Here is a 24884-nt window from a genome sequence, read left to right as displayed (position 1 = left end):
AAGCTAACAATGCCAAAAAAATTGTAAATGATATGATTTTTAGTTTCATACGGAGGCCTCCTCTTGCCACTAAACTATCTAATATTGAAATGTGAGGCAGTGCGCATTTATAGGTCATTCGCGTATTTGAAGTATTTGAAGTTCCCCTTTTCGGGCAATGCGGCGGGTATATTTTTTGAGGGTATATTAGAGACTTGATTAATACTAACAAGGAAGGAAGGTCATCTACATAGAGTAGCCTTGCAATAATGATGGCGCCGCGTAACAAACGCCAACCAGCCGCGAAGGCACACTTTAAAGCCCTTGGGTGGCTAAATAAACGCGGTGTATACCGTGGTTTGTAGAGCAATTGGAACAAAAACACCACAACCAAATAAGAAGGTCCAATTTGACACAAGTTTAAGTTTGCATAAATTCACCTTGCCATTGAAGTGCGGGTTCGATGAACCTAACTAAAACTTAATACGCCACGGGTCAATTTGACGGCGGCGTTTAGTGGTAGGACACGGGTCTTGACGGGTTTATTAGCCGTGTCGGGTGAGAGAGATTGGGCTAAAGGTGTTAAGGGCGAACCGAAGGAAATGTGTTTATACTTTTATGAATGCAGAGTAAATAAAATTCAAATCTCAAGGTGACAAAATTGTGGTCGCGACTTTGTGACCACATCAGCCGTTTCCGGTCTTTTGAAGTGTTACAGGGATGACATGGATTGGGAAAACTTAACTCGGACACATTTTACGGCGTGCTATGATATTTTTGATGTCCTAACTAAACAACCGAAATAACAACAAAAGTATTAGTAAAATTAAGAGCCAAAACTGTCCAATAGAATAGCGTTCACCAGGTTCAGCGATCAAAATCTGAAGAAGCGAAAGTTTGACACCAACAGCTTTCGAGGGAAAAGTGCCGGTGGCTGAGGTTAGAGGCGGGAACCACGAAACAAGGACAAGGAGGTGAAGGTTATATGGAAAGAAAACAGACCGAAGTAGCGGGTGGCGGTTCCCCGCCCGCCCGCACCTGTCGGGCCGTGCGCCATCCGTCTACGGCATTGGCGACCCGCCCCGTGTCCCGTTACCCCAGAACATTCTCGGATAAGAGAAAACGGAGGCACGCACATACGGTACATCCATTGCACAATTCTAAAGAGAAACTCTCCAAGAGGTCGAGTATCCAAAAGAAAAAAGGAAGGTTATCCAAAACAAGCGCACAACTAAAGCGACTTCTAGACACGGCGCACCACATACGCACTGACAACCAACACGAAACAAAGACACGCTCACTCGCCTAATTTTATTGCACAAGAAATAAATCTAAATTATTCATTCCGCTGGAAAGCCAGCACATATGTGAAAATATAGAAGACTATGGAGAATCAGGGACATTAGATTTAGGTCTCTTAGGTGATTTTGGTTTGAATTGAGAAGGCTTATTTTCCTGGTGGGAGCCCTTGGACGAGTCTCCACGGTCCTTCACGGCCGCACGCGACTACTTATAATGCGATCAGCCTCTGTTCGGGCCGTGGTGTGGGCTGTATCATAGCGCGCAGAGTCATCACTCAACGCGCCACAACAATATGCGTCAACCAAGCACACAACCCCGTGGCTAATTCTATGCTAATCCAATGAAGAGCTATGTGTCTGTTCGCGTTCGGCGGAGCGTTCCCGTTGGAAGCGTCGCTCCGCAGGACGGACTAGCAGCGACAAAGGGGAGGTTCTTAGCCGTGGAAGATCAATGCCGGGCTAGGATTGGTTGCGGGTGACAGGAGCGAGGTGTAGCCATTGCTATCCCCTGGGCTCCGGGGTCCATTGGGAAGCGAGAGTCACTGCTAACACTTGATAGTAACAAAGGAGGGGCCCAAGAGATTCGGAACTACGACGGGAAACACACTTCCTCGCTCGATGGTAATCACCTCCCCGCTTGCCTGCCCCTCATAACCCGTAGTTATTACATGAGAGCACTCATTCTGGCTTTCTAAGTGATTGTATCACATAGTTAAATTGCCCCCGTGTGCCATCGCATTCTCTACTAACGCAGCGTTTTTAATGTTTGGGATTCAGGATAGCCTGCCTTCACGGGGCCCTGTGACTAATCTTAAGGAAGAGCCGCTCTCAAGTCAGCTAGGGAACGTACGAAACTGGATGCAGCCCACAGTGGTCGACCAGGGTGCCACGAGGTTAGTTTTGATTTTCTCTATGGTCTCTTAAGGCCCCTTAAATATATTTACCAATGCTTGTTCAGTCAATTCCGCACGGTGGATCTATTCCACTGTGTGGTCTCTTGGCGAATTGCTTTCCGTACGCGATACCTCTGCGGCCGCTTCGTCAATGTTGCCATTCAAATTAGTACCTTTGCTTTGCTTCGCTGATACGTGCGCATTGGGCCACAAACATCTCCATGGTGTGCTTATGTCGTCCCTTGTGATACAAGTTGTATCGGTGCGTTAAACCAGCATGACGGACCACTGACTCAGGAACGTCGCACGGTAAAAATCACATCCAAAAGCATAATACAAACTCGAAATTGTCATTCTGGGCAAAAGCACTAAAGTACCAAATTTGTCTTAAGTTGCATGTCCCTTTCTCTGTATGTTGTCTTGCCCTCAACATGCTTTAATTGTCATCCCGAGAGGATAGTGCCCGCAAAACAAAACCTGGGGGATTAAGAACATCTCGCGACAGCGTAACACAAATCATTCCAATAATCGGTCCCGGATGGGCCTTTTGCTTCCCTGAAGTAGGAGGGACAGGTTCGCTCCAAATCCCTTGCAAGTTGTCATAATTCCAATATCTGTCATCTCATGTGGCCAATATCCACCAAAGCAATATATGAAGGGTTTTCTCGAGGCGTTACAAGGGCTAATCAACCAACAGCATTGCTCCCCGGTGGACCCTAGCTTCTTTGAAATCTGCTTGCTTCAAATCCCTTGCAGATCATCTAGGTTACCATCAACCTCATGTGGCCAGTGTTGTCAGTAGCTATAAACTTTGCTTGAAGCTTGTGTTAATTTTAGCCCTGGTCATTGCACGAGTCCGACTTTATAGTCTACAGGTTGCACCAATATTTATCAACAACTAAGGGAGATGACAACTACATGAAATGTACCGTTCAAACTTGTGATAACGGTGACATTGGACCTTGAGACGCCTACCTTCCAATCTTTATTTAACCCTTCGCATAATTTTGAGGCAAGACACCAAGGCAATATTCCCCAAGAACATGACATGCCTTTTCGAAGTCTCTTTCTCAAGAACCTGCTTCCAATTCCTCCTCCACGTGTCTTATTTTGACTCAAAGACGTTGAGTTAGTTGTCTTACTCTGTAAACATGTTCCTGGTTAATCCGGGGGTGATATATGTGAATTTAATAGTCTAGTGATACTGATCGAATTAAACCTGTCCTTTGGCAAGACTGTGAGACCTGTTTATATTCTATCAATCAAAACAGAGACTTAGACTATTTATTTAAGCATCATTTGAAGAAAACACGTGTATTAAATTTGGGAAAAGGCCACCGTGATACGAATAATGGAATTGCTTACATGTAGTAGCGGTAACTTCAACTAAACGCCCAGCGAACTACCAATGGAGGTTTAAACCATGGAGGTACTATAAAACGTCCTTGTTTAAACTAACCAAATCGTTACAAGTATTCGGAGTGGCTGAAGGGTCCACCTGTCCAAAACTTTTGAAAATGAGTTATTAGAATTGGATGATTCCTCATACAATTTATCTTTAAAATCATGTATTATGTCGTTGATAAAGTACATTTACACACTTCGCACTTCTTCATCTTTCGTTTGCAAAACCTGCGTATTACGTCGTATAGACAATGTAGAAGTAGATCGCAGCTAAGAAGGTGTCATTTCATCATTGATGCTATCATATACTAATTGTAGAATATTACTTTCCAAATTAATGCGTTACGACAAAAGGTGTTACAATGTAGTCACTCCGGTGTCATCTTCAAAACAACAAGTCCCTGTTGATGAGGTGTTTTGGTTCATTTTCAGCCTCTCATTAGGGGGTGTCATCCATTGATATAAAATTGTTGTGAAAAAATAATTATTCTGTTGACATAAATAGTTACATTCGCATTCAGGAAAATGGCCTCGACAACGTCCCATTAAGTATCCTGAATGCCATGTAGGATTGTCTTTCCTACGAGGAAATAGGCAAAAAAGCAAAAAGATAAAAGATAAAACTTGCATAATAACTCATTATCCCAACCCTAACCCAAGCACATTTTGAGAAGCGGCGGCCAAACAACCCCCTATTCTGCCCGTGTTTTCAGCACCACCCCTGACCCGCGCAGCCTCCTAATATCTCCGCTTGTTTTCAGCAGCACCCTGACCCGTGCACACTTTGAGAAGCAGCCGCCAAGCAACCTCCGGAAAAGCAACTTCTTCCACTTCGTGCTCGCACTCTACGACAGACAGGGCCAACCTGTCGAGATAGAGCGGACAGCCTTCATTGACTTCGTGGAGAAGGATGTGGTAGGCAAAACTTTCAATCATTACTGTTCCATACAATAAAGTTGTTTGGTCATTTTCGATAAACAAGCCTCATATCAATGTTGCAATGATCATCTTCAGATCACTGGTAATCAACAAAATTTACTGAACGTTTAACAATACTCCCCCTCAAAGATGTTCACTGATGAATTCGCATCAAAACATCAAAATGAGATAGAAAGGTCAAATAGCCGAATGCGTAATCAAAGATAAATTGATGAATTCAATGTTGGCCCATTTGGTATTGATAATTTGAGATACATGTGAGTTAAAACAAACTTCACTCTAAAAGTTATGGGTTTTTAGTGTTAGACACAGCTTCATCCTCACATATGAAACGGAAGGCCTAGCTCAGGCTTTCTTTGTCTTTCGCTATGGTGTGGGTACTTTTTGAGTGTCTCTCGGTATCTTTCAGGAGGTCGAGGGACAGAAAACGAACAATGGAATACATTACAGACTCCAGCTGCTATTCGCAAATGGTAAGTAATAGCAATTTCATCATTCAAAATGTTCGATCGACTTTCAAAATGGCGAAGTCATGTCTGATACATGTGCAAGCTTATTGGTGTGTATAGTCGTCGCTTTTGGTCCAAAACGTATGGATCTCCAGACATGCCGAGGGATGAGAATAGCTCACAATACAACAGCATACGTTCGACTCGTCAGCATAGTCTGACGGATATTTTCACCACGTTGTGTTGTTTTACAAAATGTTCATAAATGACAGAAGGAAAACATAAGAAGGATATCAATTGTTTAGAGAGAAATAATGTGTTGATTACAAACAAAACACAAACAATGACGGTGTCACATTTTGTCCCATGATTTGGTTCCTTTACACATTGAATTCGATTTCCAAAACAAAGATTCCTGGGGGTACTAGTAAATGCGGCGGCTTTAACAGTTGAAACCTAACAGTAAGATCCCCCTCCCTGAGGTGCCGTGCCGAAATTCCACAGGACCCAGCGGGGCCGAAGCGGCTGGCTTCCCGGCTTACCTAAAGCCGACGCTGTCACCTGGGACACCAACCCCAATGGGCCCGATACCTTCGCCAGTCCCTTGGGGCGCGGCCGCAAAATGGTCTGAGGGTAATCAAAATTGCATTATTAGAAAAATAAGTAGGCTTTATTAGAGTAATACAAAGTAATATAGAGCGTTACACAATCTATGGTGGTCTATATGGTTGTTTATAGAACAAGTGGTCACAACAAACAGAACAATGGGTCCAATTTAGCGGGCGTCATCCGACGGGCTTTAGAGTCCACGGTCTTTGATCGTCATGGCTGGGGTCCTGTCCAGTGTCAAGCAGTGCAAAGATTACCAGATATTAGGTCAAAATACATACTTTTACGATGGTGTCTTCTCCAAATGGCTTATTGGCATATTGGGTTTTAAATGTATACAATTGAGGTTAAATCCGATGAATTAAAAAAATCTAATGTAAAATGCGGCCATTTACTCAATGGTAAACAACCAAGTCTTGACAGGTTCTTTGGATGGCCGACGGTCTCTTACTAATATGATATTGGTCAAGACCTTTGTCGAATCATTAAGTCATATCATATTGAAAGAAACCGATTGAAATACAAGTTATGTTGGCTCACATACAGAAGGAATGGAATGACGACTGAAGAATCCACTTGCCCCGATTCAAACAACCTGTCTTGGATAGCCGGTCCACCTTCGTACTGACGTTAGACCCATAACTAGTACACTGAGTCGAGTCGTGCTATCTCTCTTGATGGTCCAATCAAAGCGATGATGTTATGTGTTCTATCATCTCTCTGCCCTCATTATCACCGTGATCAGCCCATCAGTTATAGGTGCGCTATGATCGATCAGGTGTCATCGCGACATCAGCAACCCACCCATCACTATCTTCCATCTTGATCAGAAGGTTATGGTGGAAAACTAGAAGCAATGGACCTGGGCTTCAAAAATGATCAGCGGTGCATCGCACTACGAGTATAAGACGTTTCTCTTATTCTCGCTGCTTGGCATATGGAACGTTGTTTTGTCGGTGGTCATCTCTTCACGACATCAGCCACCATTCATCTCAAGTTTTCATGTTAGTCATTGATGACAGGGTGCTGAGACGGGCTCTAGCCTAGTTGCGCAGTTCTCAGGCCGCAAAGCGCACCAGGAGTACTGTCTCTGGCTTATCCGGCGCAAGGCCTGCAAGCTCATTTTCATTTTCTTTGGATTCCTCGCGACAAACACTAACCAACCCATCACTCCCTGCCATATTTTGTGTCTATGGTATGTTATGGGTGAAAATATCGTACATGATTGTTTAGCGTTACATTTATCCATAACTGTGGTTAAACAACGGGTTAATCCAGATGTATGGTTACGTGTACCTACATGACAAGATCCCCCTCTCCCTAGAGATGGATGATTCTCTGGCGCTAATTCATAACGTCCCCATCGTCCCATATCTCTAATGAATGCAATATATCGACTCATCGATTTAGAATAATAGTGAATACCTTTAATAATTAATCAACGAATTATTTTTACCCAAGCATGCGTGTTTTGATATACAAAAACAGAATTTACACTATACGTGTAGTTTGTGTTTGTATGCATAGTGGTTTACATTGTCAAGTAAATTGAGATTAAAAGTCACGACGCCATGTTGTTTAATCGTTTCTTGACTCTATGAAGGCTAGGTTTTACTTTCCAAAACTGTAAAACTGATGAATCCAGACCATGCTCAGAGAGACGTATCTACGTTGAATGTCTTCTGATAATCAGCAAAACAGTCCATCATAGAGAAACCACGCCAATGCATTTGTCGAAGCGAAGTAGAGGAGCATTAAGCTATTGCCAAGAACCCCATGCGGCGCGATCCGAACACCGTTTTGGGATTGATCACATTTAGAAACAGCATTTTTCCAAAAAACAAGGGAATTCCCGTTAACGATGCAAAAACCCTACTCTTTGCCACGTGTATGTACTTTGATTTGCTATTCAAAACCTTCTCATATTTTCATTCGATTTCAACACCATTCTTTGGACCGGGACGTATGCAGTCGTGCGTGCAGTGGCCATCTACGCCTCCTGGCTCCATGCTATAGCCACCACACTCGCTTACAATACTCTCAAACCCCGATGAATTTTTCATAAGCTTCGTTCATTTTCGTCGCCGTAAATTGGACAGTGTTGGTTGTGATCTCGTATTTAATAGATACAAGTTCACTTCACGACTCGCGCAGGATCTGGGGCCATTACCTCGATCCGTGGCTGCTACATTACCATGCTAACATTGCATTGAAAATGAGGTGCCGTGAAGGAAGACCTGGAGACCGAGTTACAAATCCTCTGTTTACCAACAGACAGCAATCTTATGTCATCCCAACTGATGCGTACGCAAACAAGAAGTTGAAGTCCTCTGCTTTCAAAATCTTCCTTCTTTCTTGCTGCATATTGATGACAAAAATATTCAATCTCCATTCCTGAACATTTTCTTTGGAATGTCTTCAAAATCTACTTGTGCAAATGCAAATGAATCAAATTGCGACAATTTCCGCGATTTTCTGCCTAATTTACTGCATCATCATTCTTGGTTCCCTCTTTTTTGCCGATAATGACATCTATCTGTCCATTTCCTCTGGAAGACGCCCGGGGGTTTTGCGTCTCCCAGAGGGCCACGTATCAGATCAAGCGACTCTTAGGGGTGGTCAGAGAGGAATTCGTTCAGAGAATTCGATTGCGATAGTTTGAAAATGATTGTAGTAAGCAAGGAATAGTCCGTTGTTTTTGGTTATCTTAACTCTGAACAGACGTCTTCTTTCTTGAGTTAACGTCTCATCTTGAAGGCTCTCTCCCTCATCATTTGATAGCTCTGTACGTGAGTTTTTCCTTTATATGGTAGTTCGTGGGGAATCATGGAACAATCTTTCCTTCTGTATTTTGTTGGTAATGATTTGCCCTTGGTTTCGGGAAGGGCCTTGCCTTCATCAAGTATACTGAAGCAATATTAGTCTCTAAACTAGTTTCCATCGATGGAAAAGGCATCTTCGGTCTCAGGAACACCTTGGTTCATTTGGTTACTTTTTTAAAGATTCCAACTTGAAGCATTCTGGCTTACCACCGTATTTACAGATTCGCTAAAGTCATGACAATACTGCTTTTTTTCGTCAAACTGCAGTCCATATTGTCAGTTTCAAATAGCATTCATTACAGCTACAATTAATTTAAACCTTGATCTGCATCACTAATTTCATACGGTATATCATAATCACCCTCAAAGAAACACCAACTGTTACCTATTGGCAGAGTAAACCTGACCCCACGCTTTTCAAAAAACCGGAATCGGGAAGTAGAGACTCTCAATTAATCCGACACTATTTCCTCACAAGTGCACACATCAAATGGTTAGTTTGTACATGGGATGCTGCATCACAATGGTACGCATGCGGCTAATGCAAAGAATTACAGTAATTAGCATTGTTCGGTGATGGCGAGGCGATGGTAGTGCCAGCACCCAAGAATGGGATGATTACCGTGGAGGAGCGCTCGCCACGCGCTCCGTCATCTGTCGGGGTGTTTTGAGAGTGCGGGTCGTGACTGTGGCTGTATACTACATTCTTTGCGGCGGTTTCCAAAGCTTCGTAGCGCATGGGGTTCATCTCTTACGTTGACGAACACCTCAATATAAAAGTTGAACGTGTAGACATGGAATCGGAAGGGCCGTCCAACTGATGCTGATGGATGTTGTTCATGCTCGTAGCAGAGCAGAATACCCTTTTGGCTGCGAAGGCTTATATTGACGTCAAACGTCTTGGGGAAGTTCCCACCAGTGACATGATACTTGAGAACAGCAACAATGTCTTCAATTTTCCATCATTGGTTTCACTAGAAGTGCTCTAAACCACCATTACATGTGTAGCCGTGTCACTAACTTTTTTATTGGCGTCCAGAGACCAACACGCATACATTCATTATAATTACACACCGATATATTATTTATTATATGGAGAAAATGAAAGGATATATTCCTCACACCATTTTGCCGGGTGTATATAAATTGGTCACCTGAGGCCGAATAAACGAAACGTAAAATGTGCGGATCATATGAAAGCCATGGGGACCTATAACAAGTATAAGTCCATAAAATCGAAGGAGGCGTAAATTTCTTATTGAATCAAAAGCCACCTGAGAATACGTTCTCGATCAGAATGAATTCTTCGTGAGTTGAGTTCTCATCCCAGAGCAAAGTTCGATGATGGTCTTCTCTGAGAAGTTGTCTCACTTAGATCAAGTGGTCTGCTCTACAGCAACGTTTTACACAGCATATACAGAAGTAACCATCCATGTACACCAGCACATTGTCCCTAAGATTGATATTCGGCGTCTGTCGCTAACAGCCAGCGTCCAGTGACCAGAGAAGATCTCCAACGTCAGATACGAGCTGGCGGAACGCTGGCCAATTGATCATGCTCGATTTCGGGTAAAGCGAGCAAGTTTCCATTGAAACCACTCGGATAAATCCAATATTGCTGCACTTACAGCGGCGAAAATCCCATTCCAATGCTGTGCTGCTTGTGTTCGGCATTGTAATCTTGTTTATAGAACCATGATTTCTGTGGCTTGGCATGCACCATCTCATGGAATCCTATATATCTCCTGATTGTGTGTTTGGACATTGGTCATATAACAATCGGATACTATAGATTCGGACAAACAGAGAAATACAAGCTTTGCGTTCTCTGTAGGGGAGTGCTGTGTTCACACGTCAAATCAAGCCATGAGTGTAATAGCTTGGACACACTCAAAACAGGCTCTAGTCTTTTGTAATCATAGGCCTTCTGCAGGAGGTTAACCAGCTTTCTTACGCCATTGAATGACTCGATTTTTTTCGGAAAGCATTTGCTATCAACCTGCCAATCCCTTTATTATAGTTATTGGTTGAACGCATCCTAGTATCACTCCCGCCTCATCCCCCACTTAAGCAGCACTTGTCACAAATTAAACAACCTCCTCTTCCTATTGAGATAGTGCTCCAACAACGGACGTCTTTGATACAAACTATCTTCCTTTATAAATAGAAGGACAATGAATCTTCTCACAATAGCCGCGAGATGTGCGATGCTAATAGCTGTCAGTGCGATGGGGTGGTTGGAGCGGTTCGCTTACACGGGGTGACGGGTGATATGGCCCTTGGATGCTAAAACAGAGTATCTGACCCAGTAGCAAGGATGGACTATTTCATATTCTGGGCTTTCCTCGCATTCTTCTTGCCGTTGTAGTGGGGAAGTTTATCCGTATGAATTATGATAAATAATGGTAACTCCACGATACCAGCGCCAACCAGAACTTTAATGGATGAACCTTCTTTTCGATAGTTAGATCATAATGGGTCATATTGGTATCTAAAACTGTTTTTCTTTCTTTTTCTCGAGTTCGTCGGTTTGTGGACCACATCTGGCTACACAAGGCTGACATTAGCAGCCATCATCCATGAAAGTGAGATGTTTTGTCTCCTCTATCTGGTGTAATATACATTGTTCTGTACCAACTGGTGCGAGTCCAAGTCGACAGTTCGAAGAATCACGGATTTGCTGGAGATTCGAGGTGGCTGTAGCGAAAGGGACATTCAGACATTTAGACTGACCATCTGTTGAAATTTTCTCCTTGATTCAAGCAAAGACATTCCCTGGACTAAGAGAGCATTTTGGATGGGTGGTCATCTGAAGAGCCAGAGGTCCTTGAGCAAATTCACCTCAGCTTCCTCGCACTTTCAGAGGCGAGAGAAGTCATTTTTCATCGGTGTTATCGCTAGTGGCGAGTAACATGAGTCAGTGTCAGGGTCCATGTGATTCAGCCCGTAGCAGTGTGAGCAACGGCCTTGCCCGGCAAGTGGTGACTGGAGAACTATTCTGAGGTTGGAATCTGTTCTAATAACCGCGTAAATGCTAGTAACAAACAAATATATGTACATTCCTCTGGTGGAAGGCCCGCCATCCCAAAACTGCATGTGTGCGTTGAATCGACTTTTTAAATGTATCCATATGGCCGATCCGGTTCTACTCCGGATTTCAAATGCTCTTTTCAGAGTTTCCCGAGATGAAAACTAAAATGCAATATCCAAGGTTTTCTTCTTAGCAACCTCTTCACATTTCTGAATGCAAGTCCCAGAGGAAGATACGGTGAACTCGCTGCAGGCACGGAACCATACACAACCTTGTTTTAATGCAGCATTGTAAATCACTGTTTTTGTTATGATTCGCTGATCATTCTTGAAATTTCAAATTCGAATTTTTCTTTAGGTTCGCGAGAAATTGTAGCCGACGGGCTGGCGTATATGTACATTACTCTTGGAGAGAAAAGTTCATTATTTTTAAAAGAAGATAATCTTCAATGCATCCATCTTGAGAACTCCGATATATGACTCAAGGAGAGATATGTCTTTTTTTCCTCGAGCCGTGCACCTCGTTTAAGCGGGGCAAGATTTTCCTTCCGATCTCTAATATTTTAATGCCATTGTTTCGCGACGGGCGCTTGATAATGCGAAACGTTTCATGTTTCCTGTGTAGTAGCCATATCAACTAAAGTTTGCCTGAAATGTCAGTGGATTGAGTGTAAACGGTGTACATTATCTGTACATCGTGATGTTTCAAGTTAGCCTCAACGGATAAGTATCAGTATCAAGCTTTTGGATCGCTTGGAAGCGAGTTGACATGTGTCGCATTCGCCTTTACTCTGTAAACACAATTATGATAAGATTATCTATGGAAAAATTGAGACCCAATTGTCAATTTCGCTGAGATAAAAAGTCAGCGTTCTTGTAATCTCCATCGTCAGCTATTTAACTCCAGTTATCGAGATTCATATGCTTTTCCTCCCCCTGGTCTCTGTTCAAGGCGAGTTAACGCTTTCTGCAGAGAAGGAATGATTAAGAGTTATGAATACTTGTCTTGTTGATTGATAGACACAGTGTTTGATTTTTACAATTTTTCTCATTAAAGGTGTGCGGCAAGAGCAAGACTTATTTATACGACTCATTGACTCAGTCACAAAAACGGTAAGTTATAAACCATCCATCACAGCCAACTACGCAATGCCCAATGGAACATCTTCCCTGAAGAACTAGACAACATCTTCCCCACAAAAGAAACAACCAGAAATGGAGAAAAACCATTATCCTTCCGCAAAAGCATTCAAGCTGCAATTTACCCAACAACAGTTTAACTTGCACAAAGCTTGGTGAAGGAGACAGGAAAGCCGCTTGGAAGTCCATTTTCTCCCCATCAAACCTTGTCATTAACTGCATCGTCGGTGGCTTTATCAGTGTTCATTAGCTGATGTATGGCGACACTTGCTCTCAGTTCCGCTCGCCGTCGACATGAAAGCTATGCTACATTCTTAATGACTGATCAGTAGCCAGTGATCACTTCCAATGTATTGGCAGCGATTTCTCTCAGCAATTTGCATAGGTTGAGGCCAGATTCAGTGCCAGTTGCCGTGGGCTCTCTGGCTGCCATTCTTAAACTATGTCATACACATTTTCTCTGATAAGTCACCAGAGTTTGATGACATATCACCAATATAACAGATGCAACATATCGTAACCTTTCTTTCCCAACAGTTATCACCATCATCACCATTATTGGTCATCACCATCAACATCATCCCCACTTTGGGAGTTGGATGCCAGTAACCCATTTGTGACTTCAAGTTATAAGAAAATGTTTATAATACGTGTAGGGTTTCAAATTTTTTTTCAATTTGAAATAAAAAAATCAATGTTATACTGATGCCGATCTTCAAAGTGTTGGTTGAAGCATAAAAACATACACATACATGTACATGTAATACTGTAATACGGCAAAAAAGAGGACAGGGTAACATTGACGTAAGATTTCCCAATGTCCTGCAATTGAGAAAAGACTCTATGGCGATCCTGTCGTGTTACCTGGGATCCATAATCGCATCAATTTTGTTCGTTTGTATGATATTTGTTGAATCAGCGGCCATTATGTATGGTTCAGTAGGAATATGATGGAACGGAGGCAAATAAACCTCAGACAGTATCAGGTTTACGTCATCAAAATGTACAATCAGTGCACTTGATGTACTATACAAGCATGTGTATTGTTGAGGTGAAAAACATCACAGTACATTTTCGTCATTTTCCATATGAATATGAACGAGTTCTTATGTACATTTACAGATAGTTATGCACTAGTTCTTCGTTCATTTTATGATGAAATCTACAGAACTCATTATGAAAATTGCCACATAGAAATTGGTGTCGCAGTGTTTGATCAGTTTTGTACCAGCCTCGCTAGTAGCCAGATGGCCCGAAGTGAAATCGTCCTCATTTCTGCAGCATCCTCATCCAAGCTAACTTAACAGCAAACATCAGTATATTGTTGTATATGATGCATGTTATAGTCGATCCATCAAATATGATACGTACTTTTCCATCTAATACTATAATATCCAATGTTAGGATTAGATTTTTGATCCTGGGCCTTTATTTAATACCGGGGCGCGCATTGTTCAATGAGTAATAAAATGGATTTTGATTGAATGGATGTTTGCAGATAATCAGCGATATTGGAGCGAACAGAATCATGTTTGCCTGACATAGAACCTTTTGGCTCTGGTGACTTTTCCATTGTGATTCTACCACACGAATACAGTCATAACTTGCTATTGTTCGCTGATAAAGCCCCCGGATTACTTTAAGTGATAGCTATTGTTGGCTATTTTCCCCAACTCGTACCAGAAATTGAATATCGTTTATGGAATGAAAAATCATCTGAAGTATTTTTGTGATGCAAAACTTTTTAAATGAATTGATTAATGACTGATTGTAGTATGATCTAATGCTTTTGGTGAACTTATGGATTTGAGTTTTTTCATATTATTGCCTTATCGATTAGGTAATGCATTCAGCATCAATTTTGCACAGTCGTTTTCAAAATAATTCCAAACGACGATTCGGCAAATTGATTTTTAGCCCATATAAAAACGTAGTGCGCATAGGTACGTCAATCGATGATGGTACCACTTCCGGCACTACATGTACCTTTCGGAAAGCGTTATGAAACGCAGTCCGTCAGAATGGGCAACGCCAACGCTGGATATCTCAATAGCATATTCTTAATGATATCCCTACTCATTAGATAACTTTATACTTTCAGGCCATTGCATATGAAGGCCAGGATAAAAATCCAGAAATGCGCAGGGTACTACTTACACATGAAATTATGTGCAGGTAAGTCATATTTAAGTCCTCAGAAAAGACACTTTTTATTTTCAGGCCATTAAGTATGAATGCCGCGATACAAATCCAGACCTTTGCAGGGTGCTGCTTACCCATGAAGCACTGTGCAGGTATAGTATTGTTTTCTTCCTTGAGCAAGACTCTTTATGCAACCTTTCCTGGGTATGAATACACCGAAACTGTGCAGTTGTCAGACAACTCTATATCATATAGATTTGGCATGAGTTGCTATGGACTCATGTATGTGATTATAAAACATTTAAACTACATGGGACAAACTTAATAGAAGAGTCACGTTACGCTGCCGGACATACAAAATCCTAAAATTAGTCTTGCTGCGGACAGTGGATGCACGCGGGTGATTTCTAATCGCCTGGTAGGATAGCTTTCTCTCTGCCCATAGCCTTGACTAATCCTCAGTCCCTAAGGGACATATTTCCCATCTCCTTGTTAAGATGAGTATACATTATGTAACAAAGTCACTGTCATTCGGTACAGATTAGGCGCTCAATTGGACACCTGTAGACTGGGGCGTTTGGGACATATTTGTAGACAAATTTGCGATCATAGTACATATAGTTGTAAACCATTATACCGAAGGGACTTTTGATAGACCCACAGGGACCATTACTTAGTGCTGTCCAATACCCTTAGCTGGCAAAGGTGAACTTTGTTTACCCCACTGAAGGCAAAGCGAATCTTCATACTAATGTATTTCTAACTACAGGAGCGTGGATCCGGAGATCCCAAAACCAATCAATCAATCGCCCCAGCACAACAAAAACAACAAATATTGCATTTCAAACAAAAATTCATATGTTCATCTTCACATTCGTGGTCAAATTGTACATACGGGTGGGGGATGACATGGGCCTTAGACTGAGGCATGTGGCGGAGCTGTGCTGTAGGCTACAGCTTACTATTCACTGTAGTGTAATACCTCGAAAACATTACTAATACCACACTGCATCTGAATTAAGGCAAGAAGGGTGCCAAAGAGAAAGTTTTAAAATTGGGTCACTATCCAGTCAAAGCCTACCTCAAGGTGAAGAAGTTGCCCATACCTTTTTTGAAAACTTTGTAATATAAATGTGCAATCATTTTCTCTTTCAGTCGATGCTGTGATAAAAAAAGTTGTGGAAACAGAAACGAAACTCCATCAGATCCTGTCATAATAGATAGGTAAGTCCATTTATCCGTCTTTACTTTTGGAAAATTTCATACTTATAAGGTATCAGCACCCCAATATGTGCTGATTTTTCACTAGTGTAACTACATAGTCTCACTTAACAACTAAAATTAGCTTTGTTAAAAGATGTGAAAAACTGCCCATATCAGAGATCACAAAACTATAAATATTCCCATAACGGAAATCAAAGACACATTCTGGTAATGACACAAAAACGAGGATGGGTATTTCTTGGGGGGCATAATCTCCAAAGGAATTGAACATTTGACTCCCAGGTTGTACAGATGGGGAACAATATCATCCCTGCTGCGTTCCACCGATACATCATTCAGGATGTGACATGGAGGAAAGTGAAAGAAACACTAGAGTAAGACCTGTGATTAGATGACAAAGGCTCGCCAGGCTGCTGGGGTTCCCTGGAGTTTGCTGCGCTTGCCACCTGTCATTGTGTTATGCCCTGTGTCCACACTTATTGCAGTCACAGTTGACTTTGTTTTAGCCAAAGTCCACTGACAGGTTTTAAATTGCAGTATTGAAAAGGTCCGGTTTTGTCTTACAGTTAGGTCAAACATCGCTGCAAAAGCAGTTTATTTTCCGTTTTGTTGTTGGAGAAGAGAGAGAGTACAGTATGTTAACTAAAACATTATGCATATATCTTCCATTTCAATCCACCTAAGTTCATTAAGCGCAGGGCTAAAACGCCTATAAGCCTCACTACTACCATATAGTCCCGTCCCCTTGAGTTTCCTCACACATTCACAACATACACACAACCCTTTCTACATGTATCACCACCAGTCCCAGACTCCCCGAATGGGAGGACATAAATTCACTTATTCCCCGCTTGATTTCACCAGTCAGATCCCAAGGGGTCCAGCTCTTTCAGGACACCATATGGGACTATGGAAGTCTTTATTCTCCTCAAGATGACCTTGTTATGGATCTTGTTCACATTGGCCCCTCGGGAAGCGCCACCACTTAGAAGTGTGATAGTCCCAGAGTTCTTTTCAGATTTTATCCTGATTTGTGCCGCATTCCATGGTCTCATCTGAATCTTGCTACTTTAGTTTCTTACTTGTTTATCGCTGCAGTTTTTAGTAGAATCATTTTCGTCAGGTTCAAGACCCAGTGCATAGTCCCAGGTTCCACTCATTATTAGTTAATTTTCCTACAAAGTGTGATTCATCCAGATTGCCTAGGGTGTCGTCCGTCTCACATTTTGTCATCCTAAGTTTGGGGAAGAACTTCTCTGTACAACCACGTTTCAAATGAAAATCACCAGTAAAATATGTGTGTCAATCTTCTTCAGACAAATTTTGTACTTTAACATCTGATTGAAATAATTTACTCATCACTATCAGATCTGAAACAAGATAATTTTCACTTCATTCAAATTTTAAAATGGTTTTTACTAAGCCATGAAAATGCAACAAATAACTACTTCCCGTTTTACCATTAGATCGAATGGGAACCAAGTGAAGCAAAAGAGACAAGGACCACATCGCTGTTGAATTTATTGTACTTCCCTGGAAATACGGACCAAGTCAGCTGTTAGATTAAACATGCTTCCCCCTGGTTTAGACATGGCACCATTGCTGTCATTTCCCAGTTCTCTTGGCTCTTCTCTCTGATGGGTTCTAATAGATTTCGCGTAGGAGGAATTGAGGTTCACTGCAATATATTTGAACACTATGATGAAAATATTTCTCGCTATTTTAGTGCCCCATCTGTTTTCAAATACGATAGTTTGCAATCGACTGCAGTTTTCTCAATCCAAAAAGTTATTAAAAAACTCAGGAATTTCGTAATCCTCGTCTCTAATACCGAGAATATTAAAATCCGGCAAATATCTGGCATTAAAAACTCGTCTCATCCCCGTATCCATTTCATACTTGGCACATAACAAATCCTTTTGTCCCGTGAAAATAAGTCGTCATATTTCCAAAGAGTCATCGTGAGCAGATGTCGGAGGGCTAAGAAGATCAGTGCGCCATTAATCTGCTAAATGGCGGACGCACTTTACAATTCAATAAGCCAATGCAGACATAGCTCAATCACGGAGACAATGCAAACACCAGCTTCAAATGCAATCGGAAACCCAGTACAAGCGAGGCCTCGGGCATTAAAACGCTCATTACGCTACGGAGGGGGATGCTATGCTAGCATGTAGCGCGGCGGTGAAGACTTCCGGTCTCGTTACCTTGTTGTGGCAGGTTGATGGCAAAAACAACGACCGACATGCCATCTTGCCAATCCTGAAGAGAAGTGCCACAGATCGACTGGAAGGGGTCATGTCAACAATTCATATTTGCTATCTTGCTTAATGTAAGACTTTTGGATACTATGAATAAGGTGTCGCCCCTTAAATTCAAATGTCAATTTCACACTAAAAATGCATTTATTGTATTAGACCGGGATCATTCCCTCAGATACATTCCCTCGGTCCATCACCTCACTAGATATGGCCCTTTACTTTATCAATATGTAATCAGGGCCAAAGTGGATATCACATCCATCCACACTTACTTCCCCTGCCTTCCCCGTCCAAGATATTTCCAAACAAAAAGATGCAAACCACTAATTCATGATTGGTGTTCACGATTATCTTGGTACACAAGTGTTACATGCGGATTTCATCCATTTGACTCATTTAAACACCGGCACCACACCTGTGTAGTAATAAAGTCGGACTAATTTTCTCTCGAAGCAATTAAGGGGAACATTTGATGCAGTAATGGTTATACTTTCTTAGGTGGTCAAATGAAAAAGAGGCACTTCTGGGGGACATCGATATTTGTTTCGAGTCCTTTATGTGTAGTTCTTAAAAAGCCAGAAATTGAACTCGAGGGGATACAAAAAGTAAGAAGAAAGGAATATTATACAGTTATCGGTTAGATTTATGGCCTTGTTGGTTGGCCATCAACTGACATAAAACTCGATGCCATCCACATATTATAAAATGTGTTTATCACAGAATATCTTTTTTCCTATCTAAATAATAAAAACACTAATTGTAACTAGATTTGCAAAGAATAAAGTAATTAAACATTAGGAGAATTATTGCAATTTATCTTATCGAAAATGCTGTTTGCAATAATTCCCGCCAGTCTTGGAAGAAGAATATAAATCATAAACAAGTGACAGATAATCCCGCTTATATTGCTCTCAGTCCGGCCATAATGCCTAGTTACTGTTTGTGAAGCATCACCTAGGCGATCAGTATGTGTAAAAATCAACAAATGCGTTACCTAGGGAACGATCAGAACAAACGTTTTTGAGATATTTCCTCGGAGAGCATCGTATTTGTTTTGGGAAGCGATCAGCGTTTTGATGATGGTAAACTTCGTAAAAAGGTGTTTACACATGTGTTTGAGGAGAAAACAGGGATTTTAAGCAAGCGAGATATGTCATAAAATTCGCAGAGCGTTTCTGGGTATTTAGCTATTATGAGAAATTGATATTGTTTTTGGCAATTAGAACTAGGCTATAACCATATCGTTCATATTTTCATGAGTTGGCAATGAACATACTCCAAGGGTTTTTCATCTTGCTGAAAAAGTCTAATGGATGGATATTTGTGTTGGCTGAAAAATCCTTAAAGGTTTTCCACAAAAGCTCAACACCTTATGTCAAGAGTGCATATACGCTTCTTATCTTTACAAAATCCAATCAATGGACACAGAATTTTGTTAAAATTGAAATATGTCTTGTACTCAAGGTTTCAGGTAGTGGTGTTAACTTCACAAGAAGTCAAATTAAAAACTTGGCCCTGTCAAGTATTGCATATTTGGTCCTAATGAAGATTTGGCTCCAGACATTTTGACACTACCGCAACAGCTTAGGAGGGTTACGTAATGAAGTCAGAAGCAGCTAATGATTCGGTATGGCAATCGCCTGTATCGCTTACTGCTTGTTCATTCAAAAAATGACATTAGATCGAGAACAATAACTGGCTTCCCTGTGGACGTGATCGATGTTCATCTCAAAGAGTAGAGGGAAGTAGAAACATCAGTTTCAAGCCAAGAAACAGTGAGTGAAGAATAGAAAACAGAACCCTCGGGACTCAAGCCCCGACTCGGTGATGTAATTGCGTTATGGTTCCCTTCAAGAGAACGACAGAATGGACCAGTTTTTCATCATCTCTGACTCTGGGTGCATACCCGTAATGAGTCAATTGCCATAAGACAATGATGGGAAATTGGAGAGAGTTGGCAGGTCCGTCAGGGGAGCTTTAATGATTTAGGTATTAGCCACTTGGCTCAATTGAGTTGAGTTCCACAGGTCCCGAGAGGTCGCCCAATTAGGGATCTCGCTCGCTACTGCTCTACTTGTGTCTAGAAGAGCTAAACCCCGAGGATTTCTCGTATAAACCCGAGGCATTTGAAGGTGTCCACCTATAAAGAATTCTTATTATGCGGCCAATCCACTTCTGAACCTCGAAGGCCTCTGAGGACGATCCTTTATTCTGGTTCAATAGGATGAGGCAGCTTTACATATGGCTTGGGACCATCATGGTGTCGCTCTTATTTGTACGGGCTTAATCAAATTCCCGTTTGTCATTTTAGGGACATCTACTCATTATTTGAGAGGTTGGACAACAGAGATAGTCCATGCTTTATTTGTCAGGGAGGATTACTGACCGGGCATAAGGGCTCTGTGCAATCTCTCTTGCCAAATAATCAACCATTTGAAGACGTCTGGGGAATTTCGCCAGCGTTAGATAGATGGCCGTGTTAAGAAATTGATTCTGTCTTCACTAAACAAGCACTTTTTCGCGACTTACATGGCGATTTTCATGTCCAAATGCTTCTAAGGCTATGAACAGACTGTTACTGGATCTTGTTTTTGTTGTTGTTTGTTTATTTCCTGCTGCAAGTGGGATTTAAATATTATCAACTTATCGAAGCAATTGGGAATTGGGGGTAGTCAGTTATATAATGGCAGTTGGGAATTGTGAGTAGTCAGTTATAATGGCCATTCATAATTGAGGGTTGTCAAAATTAGCAGTTAGGGACTCAACCAATTGTCGAACTGCAGGATCAGCACCACATGGATGATAGAATGTCGTGGCATTAATATTGGAAAACTATGTCTTGTTTCGGTTCTTCTTTGCTCTGTCCTTACATGTATATATTTTTTCTCTTATAATACGCTTACCACGACAACATTTCGAACATTGTCCAACCAGTGCTTACAGGTTTTTAGCTGAGCAGATCTGCACTGACCAACATGGGTCAAAGCACCGCCCTAGGGGATTGGTAGGCCACACGATGACACTTACATTCATATTTTTGAATAGGAAGGTCTTTTATCCAGCGATTAGGGATTCTCTTGACATACCTAGAGACCAACACAGGTCTTTGGGGAGAATATTGATCACCACCTTTTGTTAACTTTTATAACTTTAACCCAGGCTGAGATTGCCTAAATATTGTACTGATTCCTTTACCAGATATACATTGGCTTTTAGTCAGTTTATGATGAATTGAACTTAAGTAAAACATTGAAGTGATCCGCTTTGGGAATAGTCTATTCTTCTTCAATAAATTCGGTATGGCATCATAAATTCCTTCTAAATCTTCCAATCCTTTCCCTTATGAAATTGGTTTCACTTTCTGGATCTACACAGGTTTTCTGTCAATGGTCAGGGTCATTAAAATTTACAAAAATTACATGGAAAGGGTATACTTTTAGTGTTGGGGCATGCAAGCATTGCGCGTAAAAAATAAGCACTGATTTTTACCAAATTCTGTGTTTTGATAAAATTAATTCCCCAGTTCACTTTGACTTTCCGAATGTTGATATTGGTTGATCTCCATCTCTTCGTTATTCCATCTCATCCTAATTTCTACAGCTTTAAGGCAAAATTGACATTTACTGAATATCAATTCAATAATTTCATTGCAACAGACCTGTATCCATTGTTTTCTGCTGAACCCTTTGTCTTTCACCATCAAGTGAAACATAGCCCAACAGATGGACATTTTAAGCTTGGCTAGCTCCCACATGTCCACCCAATTACTGCCCAGAAATGATGGCTTATAGCTGGGTGTAGTTTTGCCCGGTATGCAATGCAGACCGATCATTTTGCGAATGCGAGTAAAATCAAAAGAAAGTCCGAAATAATGTGGAAAGATGATTCATATTCATTCAAGAAATATTTTGGACTGACTGTTGAAGTATACACCTATAGTGAACATGAATCTTTATATTTTGCCCATAAATAATATCGTGAAGATGAATATTCTTCTTTGAACTGCATTCTCATTCATAACAAATATCTGACAGAACTTGCCGTGAATATTGATGATGAAGGAAAGTGTAGAAGAGACTGTGAGATATCAGTATGTCTGTATCCCCGGTACTGAAAACTGCCTATTTTATTTGGTTTTAGAGTACAAGAAAAATGATAAATTGGTCTTAAGATTAGGTATAATCTCTCACATGAGATCTGATATGTGATTGACACTTTTAATAGCTTGAAGTCGCAACCGATGTAACCCATACAGTAGTGTCCGCTATTGAGATAGGGCACTGGATAAAGTCCAAAATTACAGGAGAATTGAGGATTTAATGGTGACTTTTGGGAATAACTTTGACTTATGAATTCCCCGGTTATGACAGGTTCGTTGATAAACACGGGACAGATTAAGCCTCTACTCGCGCCCAATCAAACCGTCAGCAAATTATTAGAAAATAAAGGATTTACAACGGACCAAAGGGAGCAATTAAAGGCTAGATCCGTAATCCCTCCGCCTCTAGAATTGGGACTTTTGGGACCTATAAGATGCGATAAATTTTGATGCATTACATAGTAAGCTTGTACCAATTGAGTGGTCGCTGCTTTAAGTTGCAGCGTCCTGGGAGTTTTATACAACTTCTTTGGGATTTGTTTACCGATTTGGGCAAGGGTTTCCATTGGCTGACGGAGATTTGATCGCTGTCAAGGGGATTTCTCTGGGATGTGGTCAACTTAAATGTGTCGATAAAGTGAATTTGCTTTCATTTTAATTTCGCGGTTTTGACTCACGGCCTTAGATTTGCTTTCGATAAGGTTTTTACGCTTTATAAGCCTGAGGTGTTCTAACTATTGTGGTTTATAACAGCCTCATCTTCAAATCTACCAAATATTGTAAATTCTTTTTTTATTAATCCAAGTAAAGATCCGGATTCGATAACATGAGAACACTTTGTTCGGAGATACCATTGACAGTGAAAATGTAATGTTGCCAAAGTTCCTGAACTTATTCTTTTGTTATTTACACCACTTCAAAGACAGGATTTATGTAACTTACCCAACACATAACATTTGAAGACGATTTAAATATATTTTGCACTTTAAAAATTCGAATAACGCCAAAATCATCACCGCAAGTTATATCTAATCAAAAAATCCATTGTCTACCTTTAACAACCGACAGTATCTTTTGTTAGAGAAACTGAATATGTGATCATCTTATCTTTATCACGAAAACAATCACGAGAGAAGACTTCTTCCGTATCTTAAATTCAGAATTTCACATTCTATCTTGAAAGAACGCGTATCATACAAAGCGACCAAACACGGAGAGAAAATGAAGGCATCACTTTCATAATGCACTTATACCATTTAATTAAGGCGCACAATGGGACGTTATTATGGACGAGTTCGACCTCTGACCTCTGTACCCGCAATAATAGAGAGACCTCGATAACAAATATCGCTAGATTACGCCGGGGATAATAATTCATATGCAAATATGTCACCCACACTGCAATCTGGACACTTTCTCGAAATACCCGACATTTTGTAGAAGTTTCAAGTGGATTGAATGAAAGCTACACGGTTTGCTTTATGCATGTTCTTACGGATTATATGCAACGTACACTCGGGTTTCTTGGCTGCTAATTAACCCTCTAAGGGCTGTTCGTGGTGTCACTGGGGAAGATGTGATGTGATATCTGGGTTAGTGCTGGCTATATTTATAACATGGTCTCTTTTTTTATAAAACACTGATCCAAAGTGTTTCTCCCTTGAAAGGTTTGTGAAAGATTCAGACGGAATTTATTCCTACTAAAAACAATCGGTAATAGATATTTTGATCAGTTTTGACAAACGTCTTATCCTATGCAGTTCGGAACTGTCCTTGACTTGAGCTATCGTCTTGAGCCAATATGTCATTCTTCTTCATCCCATGGCGGACAATTCTATTCGATGACCAATGCATTGATATTGCTGCACATGTACAGCAATAATATGCACAAATTTGCCCATAAGTATCAGTCATTCTCATCATGATAGACGATTACCCGCCGCGGTAGCACCGCACACAAAGGCAACATACACACGGAAACACCGCCGATGAAAAATGGCGCATTACCCTCGGTCATTTCTTCTTCGGTGCAAGATGTTAAGCGATCAATGGCGTATATGACTGTCTGTCAGATATTGATACATTCCTAGAAAGGTGTTAAGGCCAAGTAAGGATAATTTAACTTTCCTTCCCCTTCATGATACATGTAGAGTGTCTCTTTGACCAGCCTGCAGAACGAGTCCAAAGTCTCCACTTTAACAAAACAAACATAGCATGGTTGGGTGTCTCATTCTATCTTTAAAACAAGTCTCTAGGCGACCTTACAAATCATTTGATGTTGTTTTCTGGCCAGATTTCGTCAATACTCAAAAGCATCTTAGTCTGTTTCAGTAGTTCATGAAAACCGGGCGAAATTGTCTCTGAAAACATGTCTAGGCCGAGATGTAAGAACATGAATATCCCTAGCAGGGTAAATTGTTATGTCGAGAAATGCTGAATTCGTTTCCGTTTGCCTGATATTGGCAACTTGATCTTCGAGCTAACATGTGCTATTTCGCTTGGCTAGTGCTACATAGTGATCTACTTGACAGCCAGTGTAGGATGATCATATCATAAGCAAATCTGTGAGCAGTATCTAAAGCTGCTATTGAT

At 41.1% G+C, this 24884-nt stretch overlaps 1 protein-coding gene across 6 annotated transcripts in view; it reads left to right on the top strand.

Annotated features, from left to right (window-relative positions):
• Positions 1-1815: 1815 nt before the first annotated feature.
• LOC135489259 (transcription factor COE3-like) overlaps positions 1816-24884 on the top strand; it is an 82498-nt gene continuing 59429 nt past the window's right edge. For 3 of the 6 annotated variants that reach the window (XM_064774530.1, XM_064774529.1, XM_064774524.1), the window contains exons 1-6: positions 1816-2173; positions 4339-4492; positions 4926-4989; positions 12484-12539; positions 14668-14741; positions 15864-15932. In XM_064774530.1, coding sequence (XP_064630600.1) covers positions 2043-2173; positions 4339-4492; positions 4926-4989; positions 12484-12539; positions 14668-14741; positions 15864-15932 — 548 coding nt within the window. In that variant the 5' untranslated portion in view covers positions 1816-2042. The remainder of the gene's footprint in view (positions 2174-4338; positions 4493-4925; positions 4990-12483; positions 12540-14667; positions 14742-15863; positions 15933-24884) is intronic. The other 3 variants (XM_064774527.1, XM_064774525.1, XM_064774526.1) reach the window with 3 other exon arrangements.

This window comes from Lineus longissimus, chromosome 6 (genome assembly GCF_910592395.1).
Source record: "Lineus longissimus chromosome 6, tnLinLong1.2, whole genome shotgun sequence".
In the NCBI taxonomy this organism is placed as follows: Eukaryota; Metazoa; Nemertea; class Pilidiophora; order Heteronemertea; family Lineidae; genus Lineus; species Lineus longissimus.
Note: the sequence above shows the minus strand (reverse complement) of the source record. Positions and strands in the feature narration are given on the sequence as shown.